Here is a 14,499-nt window from a genome sequence, read left to right as displayed (position 1 = left end):
TTTTTCTTTGTGTTTAATTTTTGCCAATTTGATTACTATGTGTCTCGCCGTGTTTCTCCTTGGGTTTATCCTGTATGGGACTCGCTGCACTTCCTGGACTTGGGTGGCTATTTCCTTTCCCATGTTCGGGAAGTTTTCGACTATAATCTCTTCAAATATTTTCTCTGGTCCTTTCTCTCTCTCTTCTCCTTCTGAGACCCCTATAATGCAAATGTTGTTACATTTAATATTGCCCCAGAGTTCTCTTAGGCTGTCTTCATTTCTTTTCATTCTTTTTTCTTTATTCTGTTCCGCAACAGTGAATTCCACCATTGTGTCTTTCAGGTCACTTATCCGTTCTTCTGCCTCAGTTATTCTGCTATTGATTCCTTCTAGTGTAGTTTTCATTTCAGTTATTGTATTGTTCCTCTCTGTTTGTTTGTTCTTTAATTCTTCTAGGTCTTTGTTAAACATTTCTTGCATCGTCTCGATCTTTGCCTCCATTCTTTTCTGAGGTCCTGGATCATCTTCACTATCATTATTCTGAATTCTTTTTCTGGAAAGTTGCCTATCTCCACTTCATTTAATTTTTTTTCTGGGGTTTTATCTTGTTCCTTCATCTGATATATAGTCCTCTGCCTTTTCATCTTGTCTATCTTTCTGTGAATGTGGTTTTTGTTCCACAGGCTGCAGGATTGTAGTTCTTCTTGCTTCTGCTGTCTGCCCTCTGGTGGATGAGGCTATCTAAGAGGCTTGATGGGAGGGACTGGTGGTGGGTAGAGCTGACTGTTGCTCTGGTGGTCAGAGCTCAGTAAAACTTTAATCCACTTGACTGTTGAGGGCTGGGTTCCCTCCCTATTGGTTGTTTGGCCTGAGGCAACCCAACACTGGAGCCTACCTGCGCTCTTTGGTGGGTCTAATGACAGACTCTGGGAGGGCTCACGCCAAGGAGTACTTCCCAGAACTTCTGCTGCCAGTGTCCTTGTCCCCCTGGTGAAACCGAGCCATGCCCCACCTCTTCAGGAGACCCTCCAACACTAGCAGGTAGGTCTGGTTCAGTCTCCCCTGGGGTCACTGCTCCTTCCCACGGGTCCCAATGCGCACACTACGTTGTGTGTGCCCTCCAAGAGTGGAGTCTCCATTTCCCCCAGTCCTGTTGAAGTCCTGCAATCAATTCCCACTAGGCTTCAAAGTCTGATTCTCTAGGAATTCCTCCTCCCGTTGCCCGACCCCCAGGTTGGGAAGCCTGACGTGGGGCTCAGAAGCTTCACTCCAGTGGGTGGACTTCTGTGGTATAAGTGTTCACCAGTCTGTGAGTCACCCACCCACTAGTTACGGGATTTGATTTTACTGTGATTGTGCCCCTCCTAACGTCTCATTGTGGCTTCTCCTTTGTCTTTGGATGTGGGGTATCATTTTTGCTGAGTTCCAGTGTCTTCCTGTCAATGATTGTCCAGCAGCTAGTTGTGATTCTGGTGTTCTTGCAAGAGGGGGTGAGAGCACGTCCTTCTACTCCGCCATCTTGGTTCATCACTAATTTTTTAGAATATTTTTACAATACTATATTCATAACAATCTTTCAGATTTATAAAGATTTAGAAAAGTTGTCTGTCCATAGACTTTAATACTCTAAGTTTCTAGTAATGGTGAGCTTAGTATTAAATCATATGAAAATGTTTTCTTTGTTCATGGACCTAGTCTGTCATTTTTATTACCACCCTACTCTACTCTTAACTGAAAATAAAAAAACAAAAAAAAAACTGTTAACTCAAATATTTTGATGTAACAAAAAAAGAGGTTGTCATATTGAATATTTGTCTTACATGATAATTACTTTATTTTAAAACTTGTTAATTGTTACACAGCATTTCAAATTCAAAACAAAACTCCTTTGGTCTTTCCACATTTCTTCTTCCTTCTTCTCCCTTTTCCCTTTCATCTCTTCTTCTACAGATATTTACTTAGCGACTAATATATACCAATTACCATGCTGAATATTCAGACAGACGGAACTTACAAAAAAATAATTATAACCAATGTAACAAGTGCTATAATGAGATGTCAAATGTACTAATGTGCAACATTATTATTGCCTGGCATTTGTTTTTTGTAAAAGATCTGTCTCTGCCACTGGATTTTAAACACACCTGGGGTTGGAACCCTATTTTGTCCTCCTATAAACCATTTCCCCCACCTTTCTCCCACCACTCAGCACAGTGCTTTCCACACACATACTAGGAATAAGCAAATGTTTAGTTAAATAGAATATACTTAGAATAGTACATACATATCACAATATGGAGGCATTGTTTAAAATAATGACTTTTAAAATAATTTTAGAAGTAATACATGCTTATTGTACAGAATTGGAAAATCCAAACAAGTATAAAGAATAAAATTTAAATCATTATAGCTTCAGCTCCAAGCAATAACCACCATGTACACTTTAATGCATTTCTTTCCAGTCTTTTCCTGTACACATTAGGCAAATTACTATTTATACATTTATATAAACATATAATTTTGCATTCTATTTTTTTGTTAACATTTCCCATATCTTTAAAGAGTCCTAAATATTAGGCAGTTTAATGGCCACCTAATATTTTATTATAAGATTTTATGATTTAAACATTACATGATTATCAGACAATTAATTATTTACAATGGCTTGTAATTATATATAATTGCACAGCCACAATCAGCATCCTGGGTACATAAATTTTGTTCACTGTCACTGATTATTTTGCTAAGGACTATATTTGGGAAAATAGCCAAATATAAAGAAAAATACTTGGGGATTTATTAATTATGTTGTAAGTTCCATTTTTTGTTCCAGCTGAAGTTTTTTAAAAAGTATTTAGAGTAATTATTGCCTATTATTAAAAGAAATATATGTTTTTTAAGAGAACTAATTTAAATATTTTAGTAGAGATTTAATACTCAGAAAGGCAAATTATTTTATTTAAGTTAACAAATAGTTACTTTCCACAATATCTCCTATCATGCCTCACATGTAGGTGATCGTTAATGCTTTTTGAAGACATAAATGAATAGAATGGATGAAATGGAACAGAAGAAATGGAACAATATGGAAGAATTTAATAAATGAATTATGTTGGTAATTATTCCTATTTGAATACAATAGCTAAATTTCAAGTCTTTTCTCAAAGCATGTTAAAGATTCTCCTGACAAATTCCTTACCTATGAACAAACTCTCAAATCAAACTATTTTGAAGTCTGTTCCAATTATCCATTGTTTCCCCAAAATTTGTGGCTTAAAATATCCATACATTATTTACTCTCATGGTTTTGGCAGCTGACAGGCATAGCTAGGTTCTTAGCAGGGATCTCTCATGAACATGTGTCTAAAGGTGGCTGAAGCTGGAATCATTTGAAGGCTTCTTCACATGTCTGGTGCCTGGGCTGGGATGACTGGAATAGCTGAGGGCAAGTTGGATATCCCTCTCTCCATGGGATTCTTGAAATGGCTAGCTTGGACTTCCTGACAGAATGGTAGCCTCAGTTTAAAAAAACTTCTAACTAGGCAGCTGGATTTTCCCATAAGCATTCCAGGAGACATGGGATGAAGCTGCAAAGCTTCTTATGACTTCTCCTCAAAAGTTACACTGTGTCACTTCTACCATTGTCATCTGGGTCAAATATAGGCATACTTCATTTTATTGCACTTTATTGCACTTTGCAGATATTGCATTTTTTACAAATTGAAGGTTTGTGGCAACCCTGCATCAAAGAAGTCTATCAGCACCATTTTTCCAAAAGCATTTTCTCACTTTGTGTCTCTGTGTCACATTTTGGTAATTTTTGCAATATTTCAAACTTTTTTATTATTGTTGTATTTGTTATGGTACTCTGCAATCAGTGATCTTTGATACTACAATTGCAATTGTTTTGGGGCACCATGAACTACACCCATATAAGAAAGCAAATTTAATTGATAAATGTTGTATATGTTCTTATTACTCCACTGACCATCTGTCCCCCTATATCTCTCCCTCTCCTTGGGCCTCCCTATTCCCTGAGACACAACAATATTGATATTGGACCAGTTAATAACCCTACAATGGCCTCTAAGTGTTCAAGCTAAAGAAAGGGTCGCAGGTCACTCACTTTAAATCAAAAGCTAGAAATGATTAAACTTAGAGAGGAAAGCATGTTTAAAGTTGAGATCAGCTGAAAGCTATGCCTCTTGCACCACTTAGCCAAGTTTTGAATGCAAAGGACAAGTTTTTGAAGGAAATTAAAAGTGCTACTCCAGTGAATACACAGATGATAAGAAAGCAAAACAGGCTTATTGCTGTTATGAAGACAGTTTTAGGTCTGGACAGAAGATCAAACCAGCCACAACATTCCCTTAAGCCAAAGCCTAATCCAGAGCAAAGCCCTAACTTTCTTCAATTTTATGAAGACTGAGGTGAGAGAGCTGCAAAAGAAAAGTTTGAAACTAGCAGAGGTTGGTTCCTGAGGTTTAAGGAAAGAAGCCATCTCCATAACATAAAAGTACAAGGTGAAGCAGCAAGTGCTGATGTAGAAGCTGCAGCCAGTTATCCAGAAGATCTAGCTAGGATAATTAATAAAAATGGCTCCACTGGATAACTTATTTTCAATGTACATGAAACATCCTTCTATTGGAAGAAGATGACATCTAGGACTTTCACATCTAGAGAGGAGATGTCAATGCATGACTTCAAAGCTTCAACAGGCAGGTTGACTCTCTTGTTAGGGGCTAATGGAGCTGGTGACTCTCAGTTGAAACCAATGCTCATTTACCATTCTGAAAATCCTAGGACCTAAATATACTCTGCCTGTGCTCTATAAGTGGAACAACAAAGCATGGATGACAGCATATCTGTTTACAACATGGTTTACTCAATATTTGAAGCCCACTGTTGAGACTTACTGCTCAGAAAAGAAAGATTTCTTTCAAAATATTACAGCTCAATGATAATGCACCTGGCGACCCAAGAGCTCTGATGGAGATGTACAACAAGATTTATGTTGTTTTCATGCCTGCTAACACAATATCCATTCTGCAGCCCATGGATCAAGGAGTAATTTTGACTTTCAAGTCTTTTTATTTCAGAAATACATTTCATAAGGCTACAACTGCCATAGACAGTGATTCCTCTGATGGATCTGAATAAAATAAACTGAAAATCTTCAGGAAAGGATTCACCATCCTAATGCCATTAAGCACATTTGTGATTCACGGGAAGAAGTCAAAATATCAACATTAACAGGAATTTAGAAGGAACTGATTCCAACTTTTATGGATGACTGAGGGATTCAAGACTTCAGTAGAGGAAGATGTAGTGGAAATAGCAAGAGTACTAAAGTTAGAAGTGTAGGTTATAGCTGTGACTGAATTCCTGCATTCTCATGATACAACTTTAACAAATGAAGAGTTGCTTCTTACAGATGTGCTAAGAAAATGGTTTCTTGAGATGGAAACTACCTTGGCAAATGTGCTATGAAAATTGTTGAAACAATTGTGAAAATTGTTTGGGAGGACTGACTCCAATTTTGAAAGAAATTCTACTGTGGGTAAAATGCTATCCAGCATCATAGTATGTTACAGAGAACTCATTCATGAAAGGAAGAGTCAATCTATGTGGCAAACTTCATTGTTGACTTATTTTAAGAAACTGCCACAACCACCCCACCCTTCAGTAACCACCACCTCAATCAGTCGGCAGCTGTCAACTTTGAGGCAAGACCCTCCACCAGCTAAAAGATTACGACCTACTGAAGGCTCAGATAATGGTTAGCAGTTTTTAGCAATAAAGTATTTTTAATTAAGGTATGTACATTTTTTTTTAGAAATAATGTTATTGCACACTTGATAGACTATAGTATGATGTAAACATAATTTTATATGAACTTGGAAATCAAAAAAATTGTGTGACTTGCTTTATTGCAATATTAGCTTTATTATGGTCATCTAGAAGAAAATCCACAATATCACTGAAGTATGCCTGTAGTCACAGGCCAACCCAAATTCAACAGGATTGAAAGAATAGGCTTCACCTTTCAAAAAGGGAATGACCTGCACGTACAAGGAGGAAAGAAAGTGTTGGTGGCTATCTCATACACAGGCTGCCACAAAGTCCTAAACAGTTTCTTCAATGTATGTCTATCTCTGCTACATAATTTAAATGTGCTGTTCCCCAACACACATTTTTCTCTTTCTTTCATTCCTTCAACTGAAAGTACTCCATAAATTAACAAGGAAAGGAAGAAGGATCTCTGTAATCCTTGCTTTTTTGAACAAATCAGGCTTTACAATCAGATCTGAATTCAGATCTCTGCTGTGCCATTCACTAGCAGAGCTACTTGGGCGAATAATTTCTCCTCACTAGAAGGGATTCTCTGATACCCACTGCCTAGTGTAACACTTAACATATAGTAAGGTTATTGACTACATAACATTTATTATTAATCGACCAAACTAGCTCTTTGAGATTCCCTTATGTCCTCTATGAAATAGGGATTATAATGCCCACCTCACAGTGACATAGAAATAGGTGAACAAGTTAATATTTGCAAAATACTTAATGCAGTGACTTAATACAGTACAGTGAGGATACGGTAGCTATTGGTATTATTATTACAGTTAATATTCTTATCTTTATTATCATTAGACTCACTCCTCCATATCCATGTCACTGCAGTCTAACAACTTGTTAGACATCTTCAGTACCTGGATCTCATTTATTTTCCACACCTCATCCTCAGCTACCATTTTAATACTCTGAACATTTATATTGGTGACACATCAAACATATTCTTCCATAAGTCCTTGACCTAATAATTATATTTCCCACTTCATTCCAGATAGACACAAATTCTCATCAAAATTTCCCTACACTTAAATCACAAATTCTACTATTTTCTTCTCACAATTTCTTATTCTTACATCTTCCCCTCATAAAAACCTGGTTTCCTGGACTCTGCTCTTTTATTCTAGTCTGCCAGCACCATTCGGGCTTCACTTGACTCTCTAGTCCTCCTTGAGGCTATGGTCGTTTATACTATTGGCATCTTTGATGATGTAATATCAAATTTATAAACTAAATCTAAATTGACCCAATTAACCACTTTTTCTGGCCCTGGTCCTGGCTTTCTAACCTAAACTTGTTGAGTTGGTCAGTTCCACTTCAAAATTATGTTTTTGAACCAAACTTGAACTCCAGAACTATTCCAAAATATTTATATTTCACTCTTCTTCATGTCTTTCCTCTTTTATCATGAGCTTATTCAGACATTTTCCATTCTCCTCTAGCTCCCAGTCCCATTCTCACCCAACAACCTTCCCTTTTTGTGGATAATTTTTCCTTCTTTAGTGAAAAAAGGAGAACCTTCCCAAATGAGCTCTCCCAACTTCCCTTCTTAGCATTTCAAAAGCTTTCTCTCTCTATTCATTGTTTCTTCCTTAATTTCTCTCAGAGAAAAAAGAAAATGCCACTTCTCATGGTTATCCTCTACACGTTTGATCACAATCCCAGTCTTTTGTCACCTTCCTGATGGAATAGTCTTTGTCTTCTAAGTCTTCAGTCTCTGCTAGCCACTGCTGGTTCTTCTTACTCTTGATAAAGCACCCATTTCTCATTTCCTAAAAATGTCATTCACTTGGTGATGTTTAAAAAACACTTTGTCCATCTCATCGTCCCTTCCTTATTTTGTACTCAGAGGTCTTTACTGTCTCCACCTCTTTAGCATTCCACCATTTCTTAGCTCCTTACAGTCTAGGTCAGCCCTTACTGCTCAGACTTCATAATCCCCAAATCCAGAGAGCAACTTGCTACATAAGGACTAATTTGGAAAATAAAATATTTAAAGGTGGATTATATTTTTCATTGAAAATAAAAGCATCCTTGCAGCTTGAATTGTCCATATTTGGGAATAGAAAAATGTTAATAAGGAAACTGACATTGTTTTTAGCCACTAAAATATCAACACTCTACATATTTTTGAATGTTATTAGAAATCCCTGTTTTAGAAGTAGTAATACAGAGGTATATTTCTCCTCATATCAGATCTTGGTTGCTTTTTGAAGCTGGAGTCTACATGCACATCGCTTGATAATCACTATTCTATACCAATTTTTTATGATGAAAAGGGGAATAATCTTCTCTAATTCACCATCCTCTCACCCTCACCAAAAGGTCATCATCATTATCATCATCTAATCATTTTTCCATGCCTCACTTCTAGTATATATTCTTTTTTGGTCTGAAATCTCATTATTTCAGAGCCTTTCATTGTTCCCTGTTTGAATTTAAGCTACTTGATAGATACATCACACTATTTGTACACTGTACTCTTCCAGAACATGAAAATTAGGCCCATACACCTGTAGGTTTGTGGTAATGATGGGATCGTTTCTGTTCCTGATAGCATTGCCTATCACTCTGTTGCTGCTTCTGTAAGCTGTGATTGATTGATTTCAAGAGTCATAGTTGCTCCTGACATTCAAATCCTTGCATTTGTTTTAAATTATATTTTCCTCTTCTATAAAATGCAATGCTAACTGGTAGCTGCCTCCAAGCACAAAGTATTAGGAAAAAATCTAAACTATAATTAAGTTATCCCCAGAAATCATAGAAACCAACTTGTATCTCATTTCTTTTTTACTGTCAACGTTCATTACTAAATATGTATTTCATTAAGATACTTACTAGTTTGGTTGGGTCCTTACTGGAAATACAATTTCTCATGGCTTGACCTTAACTTTATCCATTCCCTTTTGCTTATAGGTCCCCCAGGCCCACCAGGGATAGTGATCGTTGAGGAAATCACTGAGAGTACAGCCACACTTTCCTGGAGTCCAGCCACTGACAACCACAGCCCAATCTCCTCATACAACTTGCAGGCTCGCAGCCCCTTCTCCCTGGGCTGGCAAACAGTAAAAACAGGTAAGAGGCTCTAAGGCAATGTCAGACACCACCAGAGCAGCTTCCTATGTCATGAGCTATATTTGCTAACAATCTTAGTAGGATTATTTTGGATTCTGGAAATTTTATTATTTATGACAATATTAACCGTTGTTGCCTTCTTTTTATAAAGTCACTTTGCTTTCTTCTTTTCTCATTTCCCAAGGAAGGACCACATCATTTATCTTTGTTTATTGAAATAACCTTAGACTCACATAAAAGTTTCAAAAATAATACAAAGATTCCCAGTGGGCCCATCCCTCACTTTGCCCCAATGAAAATATTCTACATAATAATGGCACAATGATCAAATCAGGAAACTGACATTGATACAATGCTATAAACCACAGATCGCATTCAAATTTCACCCTTTTTTACATGCAATATTTTTAGGGTATAGTTCCATAAAATTCTATGAAATTTTATTATATCTATTCAAATCGCTACCAAGACAGATAAAGAACTGCTCCATCACTCCAGTTTCTTGTGCTAGCCATTTAGAGTCACACATCTCTTTTATTTATAAAAAGAAAATCTAACATAAAATCACATTACTTAAAACAATACAGCATTTTAATGCTTACTTCTAAGATGTTTGCCTTCCAGTTGCATTATTTTAAAAATAATTTTCTTCCCTGAAGGTTTTCTCGTCACATTATAACTAAACTTCCCTTCCCTCTCCAAATGTGGCTGTCTGCAGGGATATGTGAAATTACACTCAGTTGATAGTTATCACCAATTTAGCATATTGGTGAAAAAGTGTACAGTATCTATAAAATGTAATCTTCAGAAGCAGTTGTCCATACTGAGCAGGGATTTGTGATTTTACTTTCTATCTAAATATAAAATTGATTTACCTACATAGAAGTGAAATATAAAATCAGTAAAATATCTGAGTGCAGTAACCATAAAACTCAATTAATCTGAATGTTCTAGGAGTAAAGTGGTCCATTTCATTGCTTAAATAAATTAAATTTGAGCAGAAACTTGTTTTGGGGTAAAAATTTGAAATTTAGGGGAAAGAAAGTATATTCATCCACATGCGAAATACAATTCAGGTTTTTCTTTTTTTTCTTAATTTATTTATATATTTATTTTACTTTGGCTGGGTTGGGTCTTTGTTGCTGCACAGGTTTTCTCTAGTTGTGGCGAGCAGGGGCTCTTCTTTGTTTGGGTGCATGGGCTTCTCATTACGGTGGCTTCTCTTTTTGCAGAGCACGGACTCTAGGCACACGAGCTCAGTAGTTGTGGCACACGGGGTTAGTTGCTCCACAGCATGTGGGACCTTCCTGGACCAGGGCTTGAACCTGTGTCCCCTGCACTGGCAGATGGATTCTTTTTTTCTTTATTTTTTTAAACATCTTTATTGGAGTATAATTGTTTTACAATGGTGTCTTAGTTTCTGCTTTATAACAAAGTGAATCAGCTATACACATACATATATCCCCATATCTCTTCCCTCTTGCATCTCCTTCCCACCCTCCCTACCCCACCCATCTAGGTGGTCACAAAGCACCGAGCTGATCTCCCTGTACTAGGCGGCAGCGTCCCACTAGCTATCCATTTTACATTTGGTAGTGTATACATGTCCATGCCACTCTCTCACTTCGTCCCAGTTTACCCTTCCCACTCCGTGTCCTCAAGTCCATTCTCCATGTCTGCGTCTTTATTCCTGTCCTGCCCCTAGGCTCTACAGAAACATTTTTTTTTGATTGCATATATATGTGTTAGCATACAGTATTTGTTTTTCTCTTTCTGAATGACTTCACTCTTTATGACAGTCTCTAAGTCCATCCACCTCACTACAAATAACTAAATTTAATTTCTTTTTATGGCTGAGTAATATTCCATTTTATATATGTGCCACATCTTCTTTATCCATTCATCTGTTGATGGGCACTTAGGTTGCTCCTATATCCTGGCTATGGTAAATACAGCTGCAATGAACATTGTGGTACATGACTCTTTTTGAATTATGGTTTTCTCAGGGTATATGCCCAGTAGTGGGATTGCTGGGTCATATGGTAGTTCTATTTTTAGTTTTTTAAGGAATCTCCATACTGTTTTCCATAGTGGCTGTATCAACTTACATTCCCACCAATGATGCAAGAGGGTTCCCTTTTCTCCACACCCTCTCCAGCATATATTGTTTGTAGATTTTTTCAGGATGGCCATTCTGATGGTGTGAAGTGATACCTCATTGTAGTTTTGATTTGCATTTCTCTAATGAATACTGATATTGAGCATCCTTTCATGTGTTTCTTGGCAATCTGTATATCTTCTTTGGAGAAATGTCTATTTAGGTCTTCTGCCCATTTTTAGATTGGGCTGTTTGATTTTTGATATTGAGCTGCTTGAGCTGCTTATAAATTTTGGAGATTAATCTTCTGTCAGTTGCTTCATTTGCAAATATTTTCTCCCATTCTGAGGGTTGTCTTTTTGTCTTGTTTATGGTTTCCTTTGCTGTGCAAAAGCTTTTAAGTTTAATTAGGTCTCATTTGTTTATTTTTGTTTTTATTTCCATTTCTCTAGGTGTTGGGTCAAAAAGGATCTTGCTGTGATTTATGTCATAGAGTGTTCTGCCTATGTTTTCCTCTAAGAGTTTTATAGTGTCTGACCTTACATTTCGGTCTTTAATCCATTTTGAGTTTATTTTTGTGTATGGTGTTAGGGAGTGTTCTAATTTCATTCTTTTACATGTAGCTGTCCAGTTTTCCCAGCACCACTTAATGAAGAGGCTGTCTTTTCTCCATTATATATTCTTGCCTCCTTTATCAAAGATAAGGTGACCATATGTGCGTGGGTTTATCTCTGGACTTTCTATCCTGTTCCATTGATCTATATTTCTGTTTTTGTGCCAGTACCATACTGTCTTGATTTCTGTAGCTTTGTAGTATAGTCTGAAGTCAGGGAGTCTGATTCCTTTAGCTCCGTTTTTCTTTCTCAAGATTGCTTTTGCTATTCGGGGTCTTTTGTGTTTCCATACAAATTGTGAAATTTTTTGTTCTAGTTCTGTGAAAAATGCCAGTGGTAGTTTGATAGGGATTGCATTGAATCTGTAGTTTGCTTTGGGTAGTAGAGTCATTTTCACCATGTTGATTCTTCCAACACAAGAACATGGTATATCTCTTCATCTATTTGTATCATCTTTAATTTCTTTCATCAGTGTCTTATAGTTTTCTGCATACAGGTCTTTTGTCTCCTTAGGTAGGTTTATTCCTAGGTATTTTATTTTTTTCATTGCAATGGCAAATGGGAGTGTTTCCTTAAATTCACTTTCAGAATTCTCATCATTAGTATAAAGGAATGTGAGAGATTTCTGTGCATTAATTTTGTATCCTGCTACTTTACCAAATTCATTGATTAGCTCTAGTAGTTTTCTAGTAGTATCTTCAGGATTCTCTATGTATAGTATCATGTCATCTGCAAAGAGTGACAACTTTACTTCTTTTTTCCTATTTGGATTTCTTAACTATCTTTTTCTTCTCTGATTGCTGTGGCTAAAGCTTCCAAAACTATGTTGCATAACAGTGGTGAGAGTGACAACCTTGTCTTGTTCCTGATCTTAGAGGAAATGGTTTCAATTTTTCACCATTGCGAACGATGTTGGCTGTGGGTTTGTCATATATGAACTTTATTATGTTGAGGTAAGTTCCCTCTATGCCTACTTTCTGGAGGATTTTTATCATAAAAAGGTGTTGAATTTTGTTGAAACCTTTTCCTGCATCTATTGAGATGATCATATGGTTTTTTCCTTCAATTTGTTAATATGGTTTATCACATTGATCGATTTGCGTATATTGAAGAATCCTTGTATTCCTGGGATAAACCCCACTTCATCATGGTGTATGATCTTTTTAATGTGCTGTTGGATTCTGTTTCCAATATTTTGTTGAGGACTTTTGCATCTATGTTCATCAGTGATATTGGCCTGTAGTTTTCTTTCTTTGTGACCTCTTTGTCAGGTTTTTGTATCAGGGTGATGGTGACCTTGTAGAATGAGTTTGAGAGTGTTCCTCCTTCTGCTATATTTTGGAAGAGTTTGAGAAGTATAGGTGTTAGCAATTCTCTAAGTGTTCGATACAATTTGCCTGTGAAGCCATCTGGTCCTGGGCTTTTGTTTTTTGGAAGATTTTTAATCACAGTCTCAATTTCAGTGCTTGTGATTGGTCTGTTTATATTTTCTATTTCTTCCTGGTTCAGTCTAGAAGGTTGTGCTTTTCCAAGAATTTGTCCATTTATTCCACGTTGCCCATTTCTTGGCATATAGTTGCTTGTAATTATCTCTCATGATCCTTTGTATTTCTGCAGTGTCAGTTGTTACTTCTCCTTTTTCCTTTCTAATTCTGTTGATTTGAGTCTTCTCCCTTTTTTTCTTAATGAGTCGGTCTAATGGTTTATCAATTTTGTTTATCTTCTCAAAGAACCAGCTTTTACTTTTATTGATGTTTGCTATTGTTTTCTTCATTTCTTTCTCATTTATTTCTGATCTGATCTTTATGATTCCTTTCCTCTGCTAACTTTGGGGGTTTTTTGTTCTTCTTTCTCTAATTGCTTTAGGTGTAAAGTTAGGTTGTTTATTTGAGTTGTTCCTTGAGGTAGGATAGTATTGCTATAAACTTCCGTCTTAGAACTGCTTTTGCTATATCCCATAGGTTTTGGGTCCTTGTGTTTCCTTTGTCTTTTTTTTCTAGGTATTTTTTTTATTTCCTCTTTGATTTCTTCAGTGATCTCTTGGTTATTTAGTAATGTATTGTTTACCCTCCATTTGTTTGTATTTTTTACAGATTTTTCCTCTATTTGATATCTAGTCTCAAAGTGTTGTGGTCAGAAAAGTTAATTGATATGATTTCAATATTCTTAAACTTACCAAAGCTTGATTTGTGACCCAATATATGATCTATCCTGGAGAATGTTCCATGAGCGCTTGAGATGAAATTATAATCTGCTCTTTTTGTATGGAATATCCTATAAATATCAATTAAGTCCATCTTGTTTAATGTATCATTTAAAGCTTGTGTTTCCTTATTTATTTTCATTTTGGATGATCTGTCCATTGGTGAAAGTGGGGCGTTAAAGTCCCCTAGTATTATTGTGTTACTGTCGATTTCCCCTTTTATGGCTGTTAGCATTTGCCTTATGTATTGAGGTGCTCCTATGTTGGGTGCATAAATATTTACTATTCTCATATCTTCTTCTTGGATTGATCCCTTGATCATTATGTAGTGTCCTCCTTTTCCCTTGTAATAGTCTTTATTTTAAAGTATATTTTGTCTGAGATGAGAATTGCTACTCCAGCTTTCTTTTGATTACCATTTGCATGGAATGTCTTTTGCCATCCCCTCACTTTCAGTCTGTACATGTCCCTAGGTCTGAAGTGGGTCTCTTGTAGACAGCATATCTATGGGTCTTGTGTTTGTAATCATTCAGGCAGTCTATATCTTTTAGTTGGATCATTTAATCCATTTGCCTTTAAGGTAGTTATTGATATGTAGTTCCTATTACCATTTTCTTAATTGATTTGTGTTTGTTATTGTAGGTCTTTTCTTTCTTTTGTGTTTCCTGCCT

The 14,499-nt window shown here is 36.4% G+C and overlaps 1 protein-coding gene across 3 annotated transcripts in view; it reads left to right on the top strand.

Moving 5' to 3' along the window:
* CNTN5 (contactin 5) overlaps positions 1–14,499 on the top strand; it is a 1,391,352-nt gene that overhangs the window by 1,268,916 nt on the left and 107,937 nt on the right. For all 3 annotated transcript variants that reach the window (XM_061204029.1, XM_061204028.1, XM_061204030.1), the window contains exon 16: positions 8,755–8,913. In XM_061204029.1, coding sequence (XP_061060012.1) covers positions 8,755–8,913 — 159 coding nt within the window. The remainder of the gene's footprint in view (positions 1–8,754; positions 8,914–14,499) is intronic.

Source organism: Eubalaena glacialis, chromosome 10, assembly GCF_028564815.1.
Source record: "Eubalaena glacialis isolate mEubGla1 chromosome 10, mEubGla1.1.hap2.+ XY, whole genome shotgun sequence".
Lineage (NCBI taxonomy): Eukaryota > Metazoa > Chordata > Mammalia > Artiodactyla > Balaenidae > Eubalaena > Eubalaena glacialis.
Note: the sequence above shows the minus strand (reverse complement) of the source record. Positions and strands in the feature narration are given on the sequence as shown.